The 17,596-nt window shown below is 47.1% G+C and overlaps 1 protein-coding gene and 1 non-coding gene across 3 annotated transcripts; one reads left to right on the plus strand and one right to left on the minus strand.

The window, feature by feature from the left end:
* The first annotated feature begins 7,810 nt into the window (after positions 1-7,810).
* Positions 7,811-7,882, plus strand: trnaw-cca (transfer RNA tryptophan (anticodon CCA)). The gene has a single exon. It is a non-coding gene; the product is annotated as a tRNA-Trp (tRNA).
* A 506-nt stretch (positions 7,883-8,388) lies between these two features.
* cacng1b (calcium channel, voltage-dependent, gamma subunit 1b) lies at positions 8,389-16,764 on the minus strand. 2 transcript variants are annotated; one of them, XM_003964593.2, is made up of 4 exons: positions 15,987-16,757; positions 10,873-10,947; positions 10,202-10,339; positions 8,389-9,937 (listed from the first exon to the last, which is right to left on the minus strand). In XM_003964593.2, exons 1-4 carry the CDS (start codon positions 16,225-16,227, stop codon positions 9,705-9,707), a joined length of 687 nt encoding a protein of 228 aa, XP_003964642.1. In that variant the 5' UTR covers positions 16,228-16,757; the 3' UTR covers positions 8,389-9,704. The 2 variants fall into 2 exon arrangements, with proteins under 2 accessions (XP_003964642.1, XP_029692864.1); XM_029837004.1 differs by lacking the exon at positions 10,873-10,947 and having other exon boundaries at positions 15,987-16,764.
* Positions 16,765-17,596: the final 832 nt, after the last annotated feature.

Here is a 17,596-nt window from a genome sequence, read left to right on the forward strand (position 1 = left end):
ATCCATTAGGTTTGGAATGAGAGGGTGTGAGAATATTGATAATCCTGTAGAGCAGCAGTGTGGTGAGGGTGGCACCAGTATTTGGATGGTTCCACTGTCTCTGTCCACCTTTTCTGCAGTTGGGGCGTGGACCTTTCCTCTAGTTAGGCCCATTTTCAAACCTTCCTTAAGCTCTCTGTGGGAGCGTGGTCTCCCCGGCCCCTCTCCTCCTCATCCACTCATTGTAAAAAAACTAATCACAAGGTTCCACCTGAGCCCTGCAGCTGAGTGCATGTCCTATTTCTCATTGTAACATCTTATTCTGGCCCTAACTTTAGGAATGTTGTGGTGTCCTCATTAGTACCTACCTCCCACTCTCGTGCGCCACTGCCGATGTTTTGCAAGAAGAGGCTGGAGTGATGTTTGAATGTTTTCTAAATGTCACTCAGAATGTATTTCAATAGCACCTATTTGCATTTATATTTCATCTGTCTGCCATTTCCCTCTTTCCTTTCTTTATGCTAAAAAGTACATTAAAATAAACAACTGAAAATGCAGCAGCTACTGGACAAACGGCCTCTTTATGCAGGATTGTGTAGCCTGGATCTTAGTGTGTCTCTTTATTTTCATGACAGAACGTGACAGGACTGACAGGACTTGTTTTAAACACACAGCTCTGGAATTGTTGCAGAAAAATGTCTTGAATGATGCACTGGCATCAGGAGAAAGGTGTGATAGCGCTCATCCTGATCCAGCGATGGCAAACAGGCTGCTGGAGCTGAGGGCAGCCAAAAAAAGGAGATCAAAACATCTGAAAAATAGGTTTTAAGAATGTTCTTCAATGAGGAACATCAATGATTTCAGAATTTTAGTGATGCACATGGAGCCCTGCTCGGCCCAGTTTTCAGGGCTCTGCCACTCAAAACACGTAGGAATCAGGAAAACTAAACCCTTTATATTATCTTATATCTTGCTATACATATTTCTTCCTTGAGTCTTTGGATGTTCAACCTCCTAAATTTGTATTTATTTAACATATTGTAGCAACGTTGGTCTCTCATGTAACATATTTATATTTTACATTTTGGATCCCCAAACAGAATGTAAGAGGACAGAAGTGTAACGTTCACCTTTGTCTTCCTTCTGTTTGACCTTTATTTAACCTTGTTAGTCCTGAGATTAAAGCTGTGTTATTAGAGAGGTCAGTGTTCCAGCCAGGAGCCTCATTCTCTCTCTTTTGTCCATAAAAGAGGCTTGGGTGAGAAGGAGGCGACTAGAGTTTCATATTTGACTGAACTTTTACTTACATATTGCGAGGAGCTCCTCCTGCCAGGAGCCGCGAGAGCGCGGTGGCAGCCGAGAGTTGGGAGATTAATGATGACACTGACGGCAATTGGAAGGAAGCGACACCTCTGAGGCGTTTCATGAGCTTTTGTGACAAGCTCTTTCTGCAGATAAATGTCTGTCTGTCTCCACGGCAACAGCGGGCCTGTCAAAACAGCATTTTCCGTCTGTTTCCTGTTCCTTCATCCTCTGGGTCAGTGGCGCCATAAATCTATAGGCCGTCCTTCCGGTGAACGTGGCGTCGGCGGACCGTCGTGTGAGTGATGATGGTGAGGGCCCATCAACAGGTGGGCCACAGCGGCTCCTCGTCGCCATGAGCGGACGTGCTCGCCCTTATCAATCATGCACATGCAACCTTTACAAGCCGTGACTGACACCTCCCTGTCAAGCTGTTTCCATGGATACGGCCAGATCCAAACCAGCTCCCCTGCTCCCTAATGCCGATCTAAAAACCCAGGTCCAGGTGGAGCGATACCAGGGAAAAATGTTTTAAAAATCTATAAAGGAAAGATTCCGATTGTGTCCCATCCAGGCGATAATAGGCTCCTGTTTTCCAGACGGCCATTTAGGTGTCGTGCACATTTCATTTAGAGCCGAAGATTCGCTCCTGCATAATGTATAATGAAATCCCAACTTATTGCCGGCCCAGATATATCGCGCAGAGAGATGTGCCATCTTATTTCATTTTCTGGGCTCAGCTTGCATTTCCCCATGAAGATTAAACGACGGGCCGCTCAGTATTACAGCTATTAGGCCTTGAAGGGGGTGGGGCTGTTTGCAGAGGAGCGTGTGCGTGCACATGTGTCTGTGTGCGCTAGAATTTCAGAGGTGAGGGGTTTCGCTTTGTCACGGAGCTGCCTTCACGTAACTATGGAGACGTCGGTTGCTACACATCAGCCAATCGCCACAGAGCAGAAGGTCTCAAAAAAGTTGTGAGGGTGAAGATTCTCAGAGTTGGATCTGCCACTTTTCCTTCCAAGTCAAAACACCCGTCTGAGGTTATAATTCACCAGATGGTGAAATAAAACTAGCTAGTTTCTTCCCTCCCATCCTATTTTGAGAGACTTCATGTTGCGTTCACTGTCTGTCAGTGGGAGATGACATACGGGGGAAGGGGATGGGGATGGGGGGGGGGGGGGGGGGGCTTGAAACGGTGCTCTACCAAAACTGTGATCTCTAAGTCCCAGGGAATGTTCTGCTTCGTATCCGAACGGCTGCAGGTTTGCCCGGATTCACAGGGCGCCACACTGGAAGGAGCTGGTCCTTCTGGGACGCCACCATCCCATCGTAATTATAGCACCTTCTGTTGGGTCTGAGCTGTTGTGGGTGGGAGTCCCCAGTCGGCCCTGCGCCCATGTGTTTAGGGTCAAACACGCAAACGATGATAAAAAGGATCAAAACCCGTCCATGTTTCAGACCTGTGGACGGGCTTAAGCTCAGGCAGCAGGACTGAGAAGGGAAGAGGTGGGCACGTAGCTAATGAGTGCTCAGACTGAGGGTAATGAGTTCATGAGGGGTCATTGTTGCTGTCTAGACGGAGATAAATGTTAGACACACACACACACACGCACATGCGCCTCCCTCGCCCGTTTCCCATCTTACCTGTGGAGCCAGACGAGAGTTACTGTAGCTCAAAACAATGAGATTTCTCTCAGGAGGGAAATCCGAAACACATCATCTCCTCTTTACCCTCCTTCAAGGTCTTTGCCACTCCCCCCCCCCCCCCCCCCCCCCCCAGGCTCCTGAAAGAGGTGGACGCTGGCGCACCTTTCTCCAGCCTTCTCCTCCATCTCATCGCCGCGTTGTCTTTCATCGCCAGGCTCACTCACCTGCGTCGGCCCCAATCAGGACAGATTAATAATGCAGGCGGCTCAATTCCCCCAGCAACACCAGTAATTGGATGGAAATGTGGCTGTTGCTCCGCGCGCCCCGTCTCGCTCCGTAATCAGATTGCACGCACACAATCCGATAATCCAAACACGCGTGTCGAAGCTGCCGACGCAGCCAGCGTGTGTCTCCGGCTGACATGTGAAGTCGGTTTCACATCTCTCTCATGACTCCACACGGGCAGCAACACACGTTAGCGGACACGCTAGCCCACGACTGACTGATTACGCGTCTGCAGGTTTTTAAAGCTTGGTGCAGTTTTGGCGCCATATAAACAGATTTAAGGCCACTCCGCAGACTGTAAGGGCTCAGAAGAGTATCGTTGGGACTTCTAAATTTAAAACATTACTAAAATGAAAGACTTTGCTGGTGGTCCTTGTGCACAGAGATCTTTTTCAATATGTGGCCGTCTGCGTGGGGAACAACCATTTGGGGCCTTCTCAGTTTGCACGAAGGTCGTTGTTACGGCTTCTTGGCATCTTTTACTCACAAATAACAACACCAAGGTGCCAGATCGGACCCCCTGCTGCACCAATTCATACGTGAGGCCGCCTGCAGCAGTTGAGGGAGGTGTCAGAGTGAGAGTCTGGTAGGTTTTACACGTGCTCTGAGCAGCGTTTCCGGGTCTCACGCCTCTGAGATGCCGCCGGAACGGCGCCGAGTAACCCTCTGTTGCAGATGGAAGACGGTTTTAGGGTGCAAAGTGACGGGGCTGTGGGCTTTTCACGAGACAGGAATGAATTCTGTCCCACTGTTTGGAAAGTTCCAATTCTAAAGGGACATGTTGTCTTGCTGTGAGGACAGCTGCACCGCTGTCTCACATCAGGATGCACAACAGCTGCAATTTCACTGTTTTTGCAGATGATTTTCATCTGTTTTTGCAGATGATTTTCGCATTTAGATGTGAGATCTGACCTGCCAAACAAGCTCTCTTCCTGTTCAAGGGGAGTGTTTATGCCGCTGTCGCTTGCTCTTGGTTCAGACTCTGGGTTTCTGTAGAGCCCCCCCCCCTCAGGGAGACTGTTTTGAGTGTAACAGATGCCGTATAAATAATGTATCTTGGCATCAATGGTGACAATAACGTGTTTACAATAAATTCTAGTGGTTTGCTGAGTTCTCCTCCTGTTCAGGTAACCTTTGACACCTGTACAAATGCTAGTGGTGAAGCACTGCATGAAATAGCTTTTATGCCGGGTCAACAGGCGCTTAATGTTGGTGTGAAATGGTCTGGTGTGTGTGTGTGATCTGTGTGTCGCAGGTGAACTAACAAACAGCCGCTGACGCATTCATTTAAAACTCAAAGGACTGCATCATCGTTGTGTAACTGCATCTGTGCTGGTAGCGTTAGCCACACTTTGTTATGATTACTCTTTTTTTCCCATTAAATTGGAAGTTTTATTGTTGGAGACAGAGGGGGCAGGCTGAGATTGAGAGGTGAATAAAGAGAGAGCAAAATAGAAGCGGCTGTGCAGAGAGAATCAGTGACACCCTGAAAAAGAAAATCCGGGGGGGAAAAAACGGCCTGAAACAAAGAGCTGGACACAGAATCTGCATGAATGACGCACGATGCAAATGATGGCAAAGGTAAAAATAAAACCAGGTCGGCAAACAGGCGGCAGAAGACAGTGAGTCAGCGCCAGTTATCAAATCACTTCTAATCTATTAGCGTTCTGCGGCTAACAACGTTTGTCAAGCCTGAAACGGCGCCGCCCGCCCCGGAGGAGGTGACCTTTAGACACGCTTGCCACGACGAGGGCGTTGGACGTCTGATGGACGTGAGAGGAGCTGGAGGGGAGGAGGAGCGGCATCATTCCCTCTCAGAAAAGATGTGGAAAATGGCAAAAAATGTGAATCGACCACCACAGTGAGAGGTTAATAAAGCAGCTGATGTGACATCATCCCCTCGCTCATCAGTCAACACGAACATTTTTAGAAATGAAAAGATCTCCGCTGTGACACATATGTGAGTTAATCTGCGACTTCAGTACGACTTTATCAACTTTCCCAAATGAAAACAGGAAAAGTTTGCACCAATGTTCTCAACCCAGAAGATCTGTGTGTGTCTCAGCTCCTCCATGCAAATGAAAAACCCACAGCAGCTCCCAGCAGCGGCGTTAGCAACAGAAATAAATGAAAGTGAAATGAAACATCAGCTCTCCTCCCACTTTACCAGCGAATGAGTCACATTCCATCATAAAGGAGAGCAGAGCTTTTACCCAGTCAGTAAGGGAATCAAGAGGCACACAAAGATGCAAATGGGCACCAACCTGCTGCTCTTTTGGAAGCGTTCGTCCTGATTTAACAGGAAACGCTGATTATAATGGAGTTTGATACAAATGGTGTGTACACGACCATAGACTAAGCTAATTTCACTGATATGAATCACTGCTGCCTCTCATTTTCAATTATTCTTGCTCATAACGTCACCTAATGCAGAATAATTCTAAAAAAAAGAAAAGAAATCGGTCTGTTTCTATCAGAGGCAAAAGATAGAACACAGTAAATAATGAATATGGGGCCGCAAACTTCCACCAATGGATGTTATTTAAATGACTTTCACTGCTGTTGTTTTCTTAAAGATAAAAAAAAAAAAAAAAAAAAAAAACTTTTCAAATATCATTTGTCTCCTTGATTGATTGCTGTTGGCCTGTCGGAGCACCATTCACTTCTTCTCTTCTGCTTCTCCGCTTTTCTCTTACGTAATGATAAAAAAAAAAACCCACATTATTTCAGAGCTCAAATCTATTATTCCACGAGAGCTGGACTAAATCACGCCTCCGTGCTCATCATTCTTAGCTATTGTTTCCTCTCCGTGTGTGTGAGTGAGTGTGTGCACGCTGGTGTATGTGTACGTTTTGGGCAATTACAGTCTGACCTTTTCTTCCGCCTCTCCTACATATTGATTGTGAAAATAGACTTGAATTAATTGTCGGGGGGGGGGAGAAAAACAGTTGCGTTTTTGACCATACTCCTGTTGCCCGTGGCAGCGAGACCAAAGCATGAGCGTGCGTGGTTGCATTCACTGGTCCGTTGAAGGTGTGGTGGCGAGCACGCGTGTGTCTGCTGGCCTGTTCTGGTCTGAAGACTTCAACTGTTTCCCTGTTTTTTCTGTCTCAACGGGGACAGTTTGAGGACACTCCCAGACATCTTGGCCCTCTCTGGTGGATTGGACTCCCTCCCTGGCTCAGCTTCAGTGTGTGTGTGTGTGTGTGTGTGTGTGTGTGTGTGTTTGCACCATCCTCCACAGCTTCAGGAAAACCTTCAGAGCAGAGTCCCTGCTAAGGTTGTTAGCCTTAGCTGCATGTACCACACAGCTGCAGACCTTGTTCTACAAACTCACACACACTTCCTCACTGAGAAGCATGCTAGTGGTGGTGGGGGGGGGGGGGGGGTTGCTAAAGTGACACCCCATCCAGTCAGGGATAAAGAATAATCCCTCCAGAAGTGTTGAACTAGGCATCGATGAGCTGTCAGCTGGATTAAGAGATGCCGCGGTATTTGGCACTGAAGGTGACATCCAAGTGGAGCTTGCAGACAGCCGAGTGGGTGAGGGCCCGCTGATCACGGGGGGGCGCAGGGAGGGGGTCGAGGTGATTGCTGTTTTCAGAGGGAAGAAAGACGTTGAGGCTAACTGGGATGTTCCATGTGCAGAAATGATCCTTTGTCACTCAAAGCTTTCCCATTTCCCACGGAATATCACCGATTCGCTTTTCCCGTCCTTCCAACATTAACCCCGGATATAGATCCACGCTCCATCGCCTCCTCCGTCCTCCTGCGCTCCGCAGGGAGTGAATCAGACGGTCCTGCACAGATGGAGCACCGGTAGTGCCTTGCACTCCCGCGCCGTGCTGTATTGCCTTATTACAGGTCTATCTTCTCTCAACAGTCACCACTGATCCGAGTCATTAGGCAGCGGAGTGGCTGCGTGAGGGAGCACTGGAGTGGATAGATAGACAGAAGACGCTGGGCGGAGGGGAAGAAAAGGAGGGGAAGGTAGATAAAAAGACGGCGGAGACAAACCAATAGCTCACTGTGGCCGTCTGGAGAGAAAAGTGTGAAAGAGGGACAAGAAAACTCAGGAGACGGGAAGACAGAAGGGATAACGTTGGGAAGTGTCAAGGAAAAAGCTTTAGTTGTCCTGCCTCCTCTCTGGTCTTGGTCGTGCACGCTGAGCTCAAATCTAAAAAGGTAACAACATTGTTGGCGTTTTTTTCCCAAATCTCTTCGCTCCTGTCAGTTCCATCTCACCAGCCCTCTGGAAAGAATCCCAACCCTCTGATTTCGGTTATAAGCCTCTTTTTTGCCGGCTCGTACGCTCTCCCAGGGACAGGACTGAATGGGGAATGCTTGTACTGTGCGGCTGCCTGCAGAGCAGTCACAGCTTTGACAGCACTCAGTCAGAGGTCAGCAGAGGAACTGGCACTTTTACATTCATGGGGGTGACTGCAAACGTCAGCTGTCCTCACCGACTGACTGACACAGCCGGCGTTCCTGACAGGTCCGGGAACACTGAGCGTATGCTTCCGTCAGACGCGTTCTTCAGCGACATGCGGCCTTTTATTTCAACATTTTATTGGATCATAAATAGACACCAGAGCGAGACCTTGTGGCGCAATGGTAGCGCGTCTGACTCCAGATCAGAAGGTTGCGTGTTCAAATCACGTCGGGGTCAAGCCCTCCAGGTGGAGGTGGCATTTTCTTCCCCTCTGCATCAATGCATACATCAGGCTGTGTGGACATTCCTTCCTGCAGCTGCAGACTGTGATTCAAATCAGAATCTCCTGCTTTCAAACAGAATAATTTATAGTGAACTACTTTTTAAAGTCCGTCTTCCTCTGGAATCCACCAGAACCAACACACCAACCTGTCTCCTCCAACATCTCCAGGAATTTATTAACCTGGTGCTTTGTGTTTCCCCCACATCAAAGACCCGGATCACTCAGAAGAAAGTTCTCGTGGATGTTTAGGAAGCTCGGCGTTAGTTTAAGCTGTTGTCCAGTTCAACTGCATTTTGATTTTGGAGTTTTAATTTGACAATAATGGCCTGAAAATGTTCAATATATCCTCACATTCACAGGTTTGAATCTGCTAAACTCTAAAAGAAAAGGAGGAAACTCCACAAAACACCAACATGGAAGAGAATTACCATTCTTTATTTATGCATTTTTGAAAAAAAGACTTCAGTTAGGAAATGAAGATTATTAAGTTTTACTTACTATTTAAGTTTTATTGGGTTTTACTGCATCAGACTGAGCTGTATAACCTTGGAAACGGATTAAATGGCTGCCTAAAGTCTTTTCTTTAACCCACAGAAGAAGCACAGTTCAACATTTGATTGTCCTCCTCCCATTCATACCAACTAACCAGACATTCTAAATTACCTCATGTTGAACGATGACGTGCTTTTACACATTTGGAATTGTTACAGTTAAAAAAACAACTTATAAATGTTCAGACACAACAGACACCACGTCTCCTATGAGACCTTAGCTGGCTAATTAAGCAGTAATCTGATACTAGAGCATTTTCGGCTTATTTCATTTTTATAAAATACCCTTAAATGTGCAGTTTGTGTCGACAGTCATGACATTTATCTAAAAGCTCGAGGTCCATTAACTCTTTACAAAAGACACTCATATGAAAACCTTCTGATGAGCTTTTAATTTAGCTGTAATTTAGTCAATTTTGATGATCTTCTTGCTTTTTCCAGAGAAGCGCATTAGCGTGCTTATGCACTGAAATAAGAGGCTCAGGGAACAGTGTTACAGATCAATGATCCAGGTCCTACGTTACAGATCTTGAACATTGACCCAAAATAAATGAGGGAACATCAACAGGGGAGTATTGGGCCAGTTGTCTCTCTATACAATCGATGGCACCGGTCGATGGCTGAAAGTCCTCTGAGGACAGGAAAGAGTCGGCTGACAGGAGCCCATTGTGATGATTCACCGCTTCACTTTAAATGGCGGATGGCGCCGTTATTTACTCACTGTCCTCACCTCTTCTGCTTCACACAATCATCTCTGGTCATTTTTGCCCCGCAGTATAAACTGATGTATTGAGCCGCGTGCGTGCTCGCCCTCGTGCTCTGTTATTTTTGTATCTTTTACAGGAAAGCGATGGAGACATTCCTGCCAGGTACGTTGGGAGTATGATGATCAATTCATTGTTATAATTGTCTTATTTTTTGCACCTCAGACCTCTTAAAAGGTGCATCTTGACCTCTTCTGCATGTTTCTCTGGTGCCTCATTTGTACCTGCTTTAATACTGTATTGAAATGCATTCACAAGTTAATTAACTGCGTTTTTTCCCCACCATTCCGGTGCTGGTGGACGCCTCAGGACTGTCATCTTAAATAAGAATTGCATTTAAAAGGAAGAATATGCGCTTTCAAAGTTGCCCCAAGTCCCTCCACGTTAACACGAGCAGCAATCTAAATATGCGGAAGGATGAAATCTGGGAAGGATTACCAAGCTGCAGCACCAGGGTCGCCTCAGTCCAAGATGTCGGGCTCGGCGTCCATGCACGTCTCCCAGGGGTTGCGCGGCATGTGGGGCATGGAGATGAGCAGCAGGGCCACGCCGCTCAGGATGAGCAGGGTGAAGGCGGCACAGGCGCACGTGAAGGACCAGGAGTAGTAGTACTCGATCCAGATGGTCTCGTCGCTGGCGATCATGCGCTTGACCGACTGGCGCATCACCTCCACAGAAATGATGATGCAGAGGCCTGAGAAGAACACACGCAGCGGCGTCACTGCTCCACAGTTTGCAGGAGCGCACGTGAGCTCGCACCCATCGAAGTTAATGTGGCACGTTTAAAAAACCCCAACATACATTCCAGTGTCGGCACCGCGCCTCTCTGCAGGTGAAAAATCAGCTCTGTCATCTGTTAAATGAGCTGCAGAACTAAGATTCTTCACCTGAGGCAGAGGGAATGAACAGTCCAGTTCCTGGGCAGAGACAGGAGTTGGACAAATCTGATGGGTCTCACCTGCGAAGGCGAAGAACATCCCAGCGGGACGGAGCAAGTAGTCGCGGCCCTTTCCAAAAGAGAAGACCATGCAGAGGCTGCCCAGGATCATGAAGAAGAGGCTGAAGATGGCGATGGCCGCTGCAGAGATGTTGTACTCTGAGGAAGAGGGACAGACCATAATGGGAGACGACAGATGATTAAAACCTGCCGGGGCGGTTGGTGAGCAGGTATCGTTTACATAATGATTCTCTCAGCACTGCACTGGGGCCAGTTAGGACAGATGATTAGTCTCTGAACTAGGTCAACTTGAAAAGAGTCATTCGTTTAAACTGACATCCAAAACGTTTGTAGATGAGGCTTATGGAAACACCTCCATCGCTCTGATACCTCCTTTCTCATCTCCTTTTTACATAACCTAGTTTTTCTTTCTCGTTAACCCTCCGGGCGTGACAAAAATGACCCTCACAGGAATCACCGGTCGTCAAACTGTCCCAGGTTTCTGTCTGTTCTCTCTGCACCACCTGGGCGAGTTGGTGAGTTGTGTGTTAGCACAGTTGCTAAAACCGTACCGTTGTCTGGCTAGAGAGATGAAAATCTTCCCTTCTCTTCTGCGCGTCATGGTCTGCACAAAGGTGGCCTAATGTTTCTCCTTAATATGCCGAACAAGCTAGGCTGCGGAGGAAACCCACCTTTCTGGGTCTTGACTTCAAAAACTTCTGCTTCCTCCCCCGAGGTGAAGTGTTTGAAGTAGGAGCAGTTCTTTGCTGCAGAGGGAGACAGAAAGAGAGAGAGAGAGAAAGACAGGTTGACCCGGACTCGCTTATGGGGCTGCTGGAACACGTAAAGCCGCATCAGACGTGTCAAATCTTCCTCGGTTCAGCAACGAGAGAGAGTAATTCAGCCTCATTAACTCCGAAATGTCTTTCAGATATGTTTCCTCCACTGCAGCAGAACTTCAAAAAGCACGGAACGAAAATGCACGAAGCATCCGTTTAAAGTCAAAGCTCTCCTGCTTGACTAATAAGTTCACCTTGTCGTTGGTCTCTCTGATGATCAGATGCGGATTCAGCGCCGCCCCCAAATCGCCTGGTTCGGCACAGCTTGATTTATTATCAGATAAATCGTGAGGCCCTTCACCGTCCTCCTTGTTTACACCTCAACAGACCCTGCCTACGCTTTAATGATTCCCGGGTGCTATCAGGCGTCTCTGAGGGCAGATGGGGTGAAAGGAAGGGGGTGGAGGGGACATAAAGGCCAAGTGTGCGGCCCTTCTTCCCTCCTCTCGCCGTCCTCTTTCGTTGAGATTAAACCCATAAAGCAGACAGGTGCTCTCTCTCTGTCAGTGTCGGTGCGTGCTCACATTTGTGTGCGACTACCAGGCAACCGAGGAGCTGTTTATTAAGAAAGACTCACTAAAAGGGTAACCTAGCAACAGGCTACTGTAGGTCTTGCCTGGTCCTATCTTGTTACCCATGTGGAGGCATATAAAGGGGTGTGTGTGTGCATACTTGCAAGTGTGTTTGAGGTTGGATGTAAGGGGGTAGCATTGGGGGGGCTTGGACCTGGAAATATATTATTCTCATTAGTCTGGACTCACAGAGGGTCTTCACCACTGGGCAAAGGTAATATTAGCTAATAATGACGGTGTTTAGGTGTAGCTGAAAAAGTGTCGATGAGGATGACTGCGGAAGACAAAAACATCTGATTTATTTCAACAAATCAGGACTAAACCTACCTAATAACTTGTGTTAGGTTTAATATGAAAATTCATGGAACACATCAGATTACAATCGATGTGATAAAGCCGGTAGCAGACAGTCTTATGGGCAGAAGGACAGCAATGGTTCTCAAATTTAGCCGCGTGTGGGCCTGTGTCATGCTTACACCTACATCCTGTGTTGGCTAAAAGCTGCTGGCAGGATGTCAAGCAATTCAAAGTATCGAATATCAGTAACAGCGACAAGGAGAACACAAATGTGAACCTTTTCGCCAGATTTGAGAGGAGATACAGCTTTTTCCCCTGTGTAGTGTATGTAAGTGTTCGCAACTCCTAAAAGTCACAGCACACAGATATGTTAACGTCTAAATTGACACACAAAAAGGGTTGAAAACAAGAGGGCCAAGGATTGTACCCTGATGTGTGCCAAACATTAACCAAGTCAGTGGGGAGAAATCTGGACAGCTCTTATCGTACATGATGTTTCCAAGTGAGCGTAAACCAGGATGAGCGAGCGTGTATGTGGATACGAAAGAGTTAAAAGTCATTCAGTTAGCGGCTAAAGGAGAATCAACATCTGGGTGCATAAAATTGACCTTGAAGTTTAGGTAATTAGATGATTTGGTTCCAGGATGGAGAACGATTATGACGAGGCATCGCCTGTCATTTCTGTTTTTTCTCCGCCCATTAAACTGTCTCTCTCGGCTCGATACAGTCCACGTCTGATGCTGACGTGTTTGGTAAGCTTGTGATCTGATACGCGGTATTCATGACCTTTGTCTTTTTTCTCCATTTTGGTTTAGTCTCTTTTGTAGTCGTGTTAGACATGATGTTTTTTTTTTAGGTAATGGGGTGGTGGTGGTGGGGGGGGGGGGGGGGGGGTAGCTGTTTCTTTTTCTGGCTGTGCAGGATGACCGACTAATTCTGGGTCAATGTGAATCGGATGGCGGGGTGGTGTTATTTGGCTATTCCACCAGGAGTATTGGTAACTGGGCCGCAGCAGCACAGGAGAGTCTTTAAACACTGGTCGTGTATCAGCTTTAGCTTCACATTCAGATCATCATTTGCAATGTAAAAATGACATTTCTAAAAGTACTTTACTGGTTTTTTTTTAAAAAAACTCTGAAAATTCAGTTTTGTTCCCCAGAAGCCGCCATAGCCATACTCATAGTCGGTTTAACTTCAAATTGCCTGAATTAAAGATTAACACCACAGAGTCCGTCAGATGAAGAAAGACACAAGTTTGAGGGAAAATCGCGGCTCAAGCTCATATTATCGACTTGAGAAGTCAGGCATTGTTGCAGCGTAGCAGGAAGATGTTTTTAGATGATTACACCCATCGACTGACCACATGGAATCTCTGAAATATTCCTCGAAATAACTCCCCCCTCCCTGGCTACCTCGCACACACACGTGCCTTCTTATTTCCCAGCCGAGCACTGGGCGCGATCCATAAAGCCTTCGCATGAGTTTTACAGCACTCAAGCTGTCATGCATCATTTGTGGGAAGCTCATTTTCAGAAGCCATTTGGGTTCTCCGCTCCGCTGCTGTTGCAGCTCCTCTCTCAAAAGCAGCGTAATTGTGCCTACGTGAAAAGGTGATGCATGTATGCACCTCTTGACAGCTGGCTCCATCTCTGTTTGGGGGGAAAAATGCAAATGTGTATTGTTAAGTACAATCACTGCTTGCTTGGGCCGACGGTTCATCGAAAACGTGCTCTGCTCACGCACTCATCAACTCTGGGTTTGCTGTTGCTCCAGTAATAAATGCTGCAACACGCCTCAACTAGCTAAAACAATGGACTGACTCCGATCAGGGTTGAATTAAAGGATTCTGAAGTCTTCTCTGTCTGTTTGAAGTAGTGACTAAATCTCTCACTTTTTAAAGAAAACCCCTTCCCCCTTCCCTCACTGGTCTAGTTCTGATGGCTACCAACGTGCGTGTATAACTAAAGTATCGACACTGACACTGGGCCACATGGCGGCTCCTCGTGCCAAATCGCGAGACCAAACGACTTATTTTCATTCGATCACAAAGTGCGATGATGCTAATGTGGTTGCAGGAGTGAAGCCAGAACAGCTGATATTTCTAGTCAAGTGCCCTCCCAGCACATGGTTGCTGGTTTCCAGGTGGTTCCCTTAAATTCACCCCTGTTACTGTCACACCGTGGAGGTGATTTCCTGAACTGTTCATCAATATTGGTCATGTTATCCCGCCCACAACGGTGGCTGGCTCCTTCGCCGAAGCCTCCACAGATTTGTTGTCATCGCCGTTGTCACAGTTTTGTGATGTCCATCTGTCACGGCTCTGTTCTGTCAGCTTTTCTGTCTTTGTATGGCCACCATGGTTCACATCAATCTCTTAAGTTCTCCTCTTAAATTGGAGTGGTCCCCATCACCTGAGGCATCCCGCGCCCTCATCTGCCTACCTGCAAGCTTGTCCACTGTCCCAGCGTCCCAGGTGTGGTTAAACTCGTATGCTGTGGTGTAAAGCCACACTTCATTAAGGCCTGTACAGATCCTGAGGTGCCACAGCTGGAGGATAGAGTCAATGACAGAATCAGATAGAAATTTCCCTATTAGGCTGCGAGGCACGCACACACAGCCGGAGGCCAGTGAGATACTGTTTACCCCGGGGCCAACCAGGGCCTGACAGAGCCTGTCATAAGGAAGCTGTGTTGGAGAAGCAGACTTTTTAATACGAGACAGAAAAGCTCTGACCTCCTTTTGGAGGCCTTTTTATGCCATGTTAGAGAAGAGAGGGGGTTGAACCGGTTCAAAGATGCAGAATATCTATTCAAAGATTGTCTGCTTCAATCAGGGAACAACACTGACCTTGTATTTAATTGCTGCTCTTCTTCAGTTGATTTGTGGCAATTAAAGTGCAATCCAAAAAAGTTTCCGCTTATTTTTTATTTTATTTTTGAAATTGTTTTCTGAGAAATCACCACGACAGTGTTGTTGAGATCAAGAGTGTGACTGGCATACACATTCCCATCAAACCGCACCATTCTCCCTCTAGACAACCTAATCAAAATGTGTGAGCTGCCGTCGACTCACTTTGGTGATTAATATTAGCTAATAACAACATCTTCACGTGGGCTCAGCATCTGTCGACTGAGGATGGGGTGTTTTACCCATAAACCTTGCCCATGGCAAGTCGGACTTAAATCCAGGTCATGCCAAGGCCGTGTCAAACATGCCAAACACAGAAATGTGTATTTGTAGTGAGTACCATCATACTAAAAACACTGGCTACTGTATCAATATTGGATGATCATTTTAAATGTGCTAAAACACAGACTGTACAGTCATCAGTGCTAACTGGTGTAATTTAAACGACAGTCCACCATCTTGGCCACCCACAGGATCAGAGTTGTTTCTGACCTGGATCAGAGTTGTTTCTGACCTGTGGGTGGCCAAGAGGGCTTTTTGGGCAGAAAATCATAATGACATAATGGCACGTGTAATAACAACTTCTGAGGCACAATATGAGTTTTGATATTCTTGATGTATAACGCCGCTCCACATTTCTTTTTTCAGGATTGTACAAACCTTCAAAAAAATCTAACTCGGTCATATGTTCAGAAAATTCTGAGGGAGAATTGGGGTAAATTTTAGTGAGACAGACCAGATTGCTCTTGTTGTCATGTTAACGGTGAAGTGTAGCAGCCATGAGCGTCTTCGACGCTGTTGACTTTCGCCGTTTGACTGAATGAGACTTTCTCTGCCTGAAGCTGGCTGCACAAATGTCTGTATGTGGATTCAAATTGTGTGCACGTGCTGACATATGTGCTGATCCCTGTGTCTGCGAGGAGCATAAACAGACAACAGATGGAGGACAAGGATGAGCAGCAGTGTTTTCCACAGGCCTGCAAAATCTCCAAACTCCGTCCTTGAGATCACTTTTCTTTTCACTCCCCCCCCCCCCCCACACACACCTGTACGCTATTTCTGCATGGCCAAAAAGTTAAAGTTTATTTTTCTGTCTTCCAGTAAGAGAAACCAGAAATGACCTTTCTACCAAACACATGTGGGATGAAAACAGAAACACAAAAAAGGAGTAAGAAGCAGAGGCAACCGTACCTCCAGGTAAGCTGATGGGCCCGCAGCCTTTGCCCTGAGGGTCCTCCTCCACGATGAAGATGCTCTTCTTGCAGAGCCTCCAGAGGCCGAAATGGGCGGCCTCACAGGTGGCGTTGAGTTTCTCCACCCGGGGGCTGAGCACAGCCCAGTGGTCGGTCACGACAGCTGCCAGCATGGCTGACATGCCCACCAGAATCACAACAGACGTGATCTTGACCTTTGTGGCTTGCTCCTCAAACATGTTGATGCCGTGTGTTTATCCGTGTGCGTGGCCTTATGCTGCCGAAGGCCGTCAAGTTTGTCTTCAGCTCCCTGACGTCAGGCGCTCAGAGGTTCCACAGCTTCCCCACACTTCAGACGTCCTCTCCGATCTCCTGCTCGCAGTTCTTTCGCTCTCCGCCTTGTGCCTGCTGGTTGTCGAAAAGGGGCCCAGATAGCAGTGCCCTAGATTCTCCCTCTCTTTCTCTCCCTCCCAGGTTGGCTCGGGCCAGTCAGCGATGAGGTAAAAACAGGATGCGCGTGTGATTTCCCCAATGTTTAACAACAGAAAAACCCTTTCAGAGTTGTTAAATGTCAAAAATCCAGGTTTATCTGACGTCTGTCACAGCTCTTTGTATTCTGCTCCAGCGTCTTCTCAGGGGCGGTGTGCCAGGGGACACCTTGGTGGGGTGGGATAGGGGAATATTTCCTTTAATAGTTGCTGATGAGCAGATCTCTTCAGCCAATCAGCAAATTAATGCTTGCATGAGACACGTGTCCCACCTGATGCCAGCGGCTCATCCAGATTTAGAAAAGGAGATTAAAGAAGATGACGTTCATAATGAATTTATTTCTCATTTTTGGCCTGAACTTTGAGGGCACTTTCTACGCGTTTGTCTCTTTAATGATAAATTGCGATTAGACCCAAGTGTGGTGCACAAATATTGGCCAAGTTTTTACAAAAAGGCCATTAAAAGGCCGATACATCTCAAAGGCACAATCAACCCTATGTCTATGAAATACTTGGGAAAATGGGCTTGCTTTTTATAAACGTGTGCCCTACTTTGGACAGGACTCTGGCCCATTTTCAGCATCCTACAGCTCTGGGTCTTTAATGTATTAACGGCAAGTCTCTATCAGCAAACAATGAAAGCAGAAATGGTAAAATGCTACACAGTAATATTTGTGCATATGTTTGCGTGGAAGTGGTGATGTGTCTACTGCATGTCTTGAATTGTAGCAACAGAGGGAGAGTCTGATGTCTGACACCCTCAGAAAACGAAGGTAATGTGAACCTAAGGGCTTTCTGTAAACACCATCAGTAGCTTAACTGAACCAAGAAATTGATCGTTACAGATAAATCATTTCACCCGCCAGCATAAAAAAATATACAGGGACCCCCACAGTAAAGGTGGAGGAGACGAGAGATGGTTGTGTTCATTACCGTGTCTCACCTGGGTGCGTTTGCAGCAGAACTGCCTTTCCTCCCAGAGGATAAGTCCCCTCGCTGGGGATGGGAGACAGCCAGCGTTCCTCCATCAGCAAGTAATAACAGTCTCTTTTGGCGCTGCCTATCTTGCTGAGTGACCCCTGGACCTGGCTCATTTGCCGGAGGTCCCCTTGTGACTGTG

This window comes from Takifugu rubripes, chromosome 5 (genome assembly GCF_901000725.2).
Source record: "Takifugu rubripes chromosome 5, fTakRub1.2, whole genome shotgun sequence".
Classification (NCBI taxonomy): Eukaryota; Metazoa; Chordata; class Actinopteri; order Tetraodontiformes; family Tetraodontidae; genus Takifugu; species Takifugu rubripes.

Bases quoted from the DNA above. Each gene is read 5' to 3' on its own strand.
- cacng1b (XM_003964593.2), bottom strand. From the start codon at position 16,227: ATGTTTGAGGAGCAAGCCACAAAGGTCAAGATCACGTCTGTTGTGATT. The intron at 10,340-10,872 runs GTGGGTTTCCTC...CCTCTTCCTCAG, and splicing joins TGAAGTCAAGACCCAGAAAG to AGTACAACATCTCTGCAGCG. The intron at 9,938-10,201 runs GTGAGACCCATC...TGTTCTTCTCAG, and splicing joins GATGTTCTTCGCCTTCGCAG to GCCTCTGCATCATCATTTCT.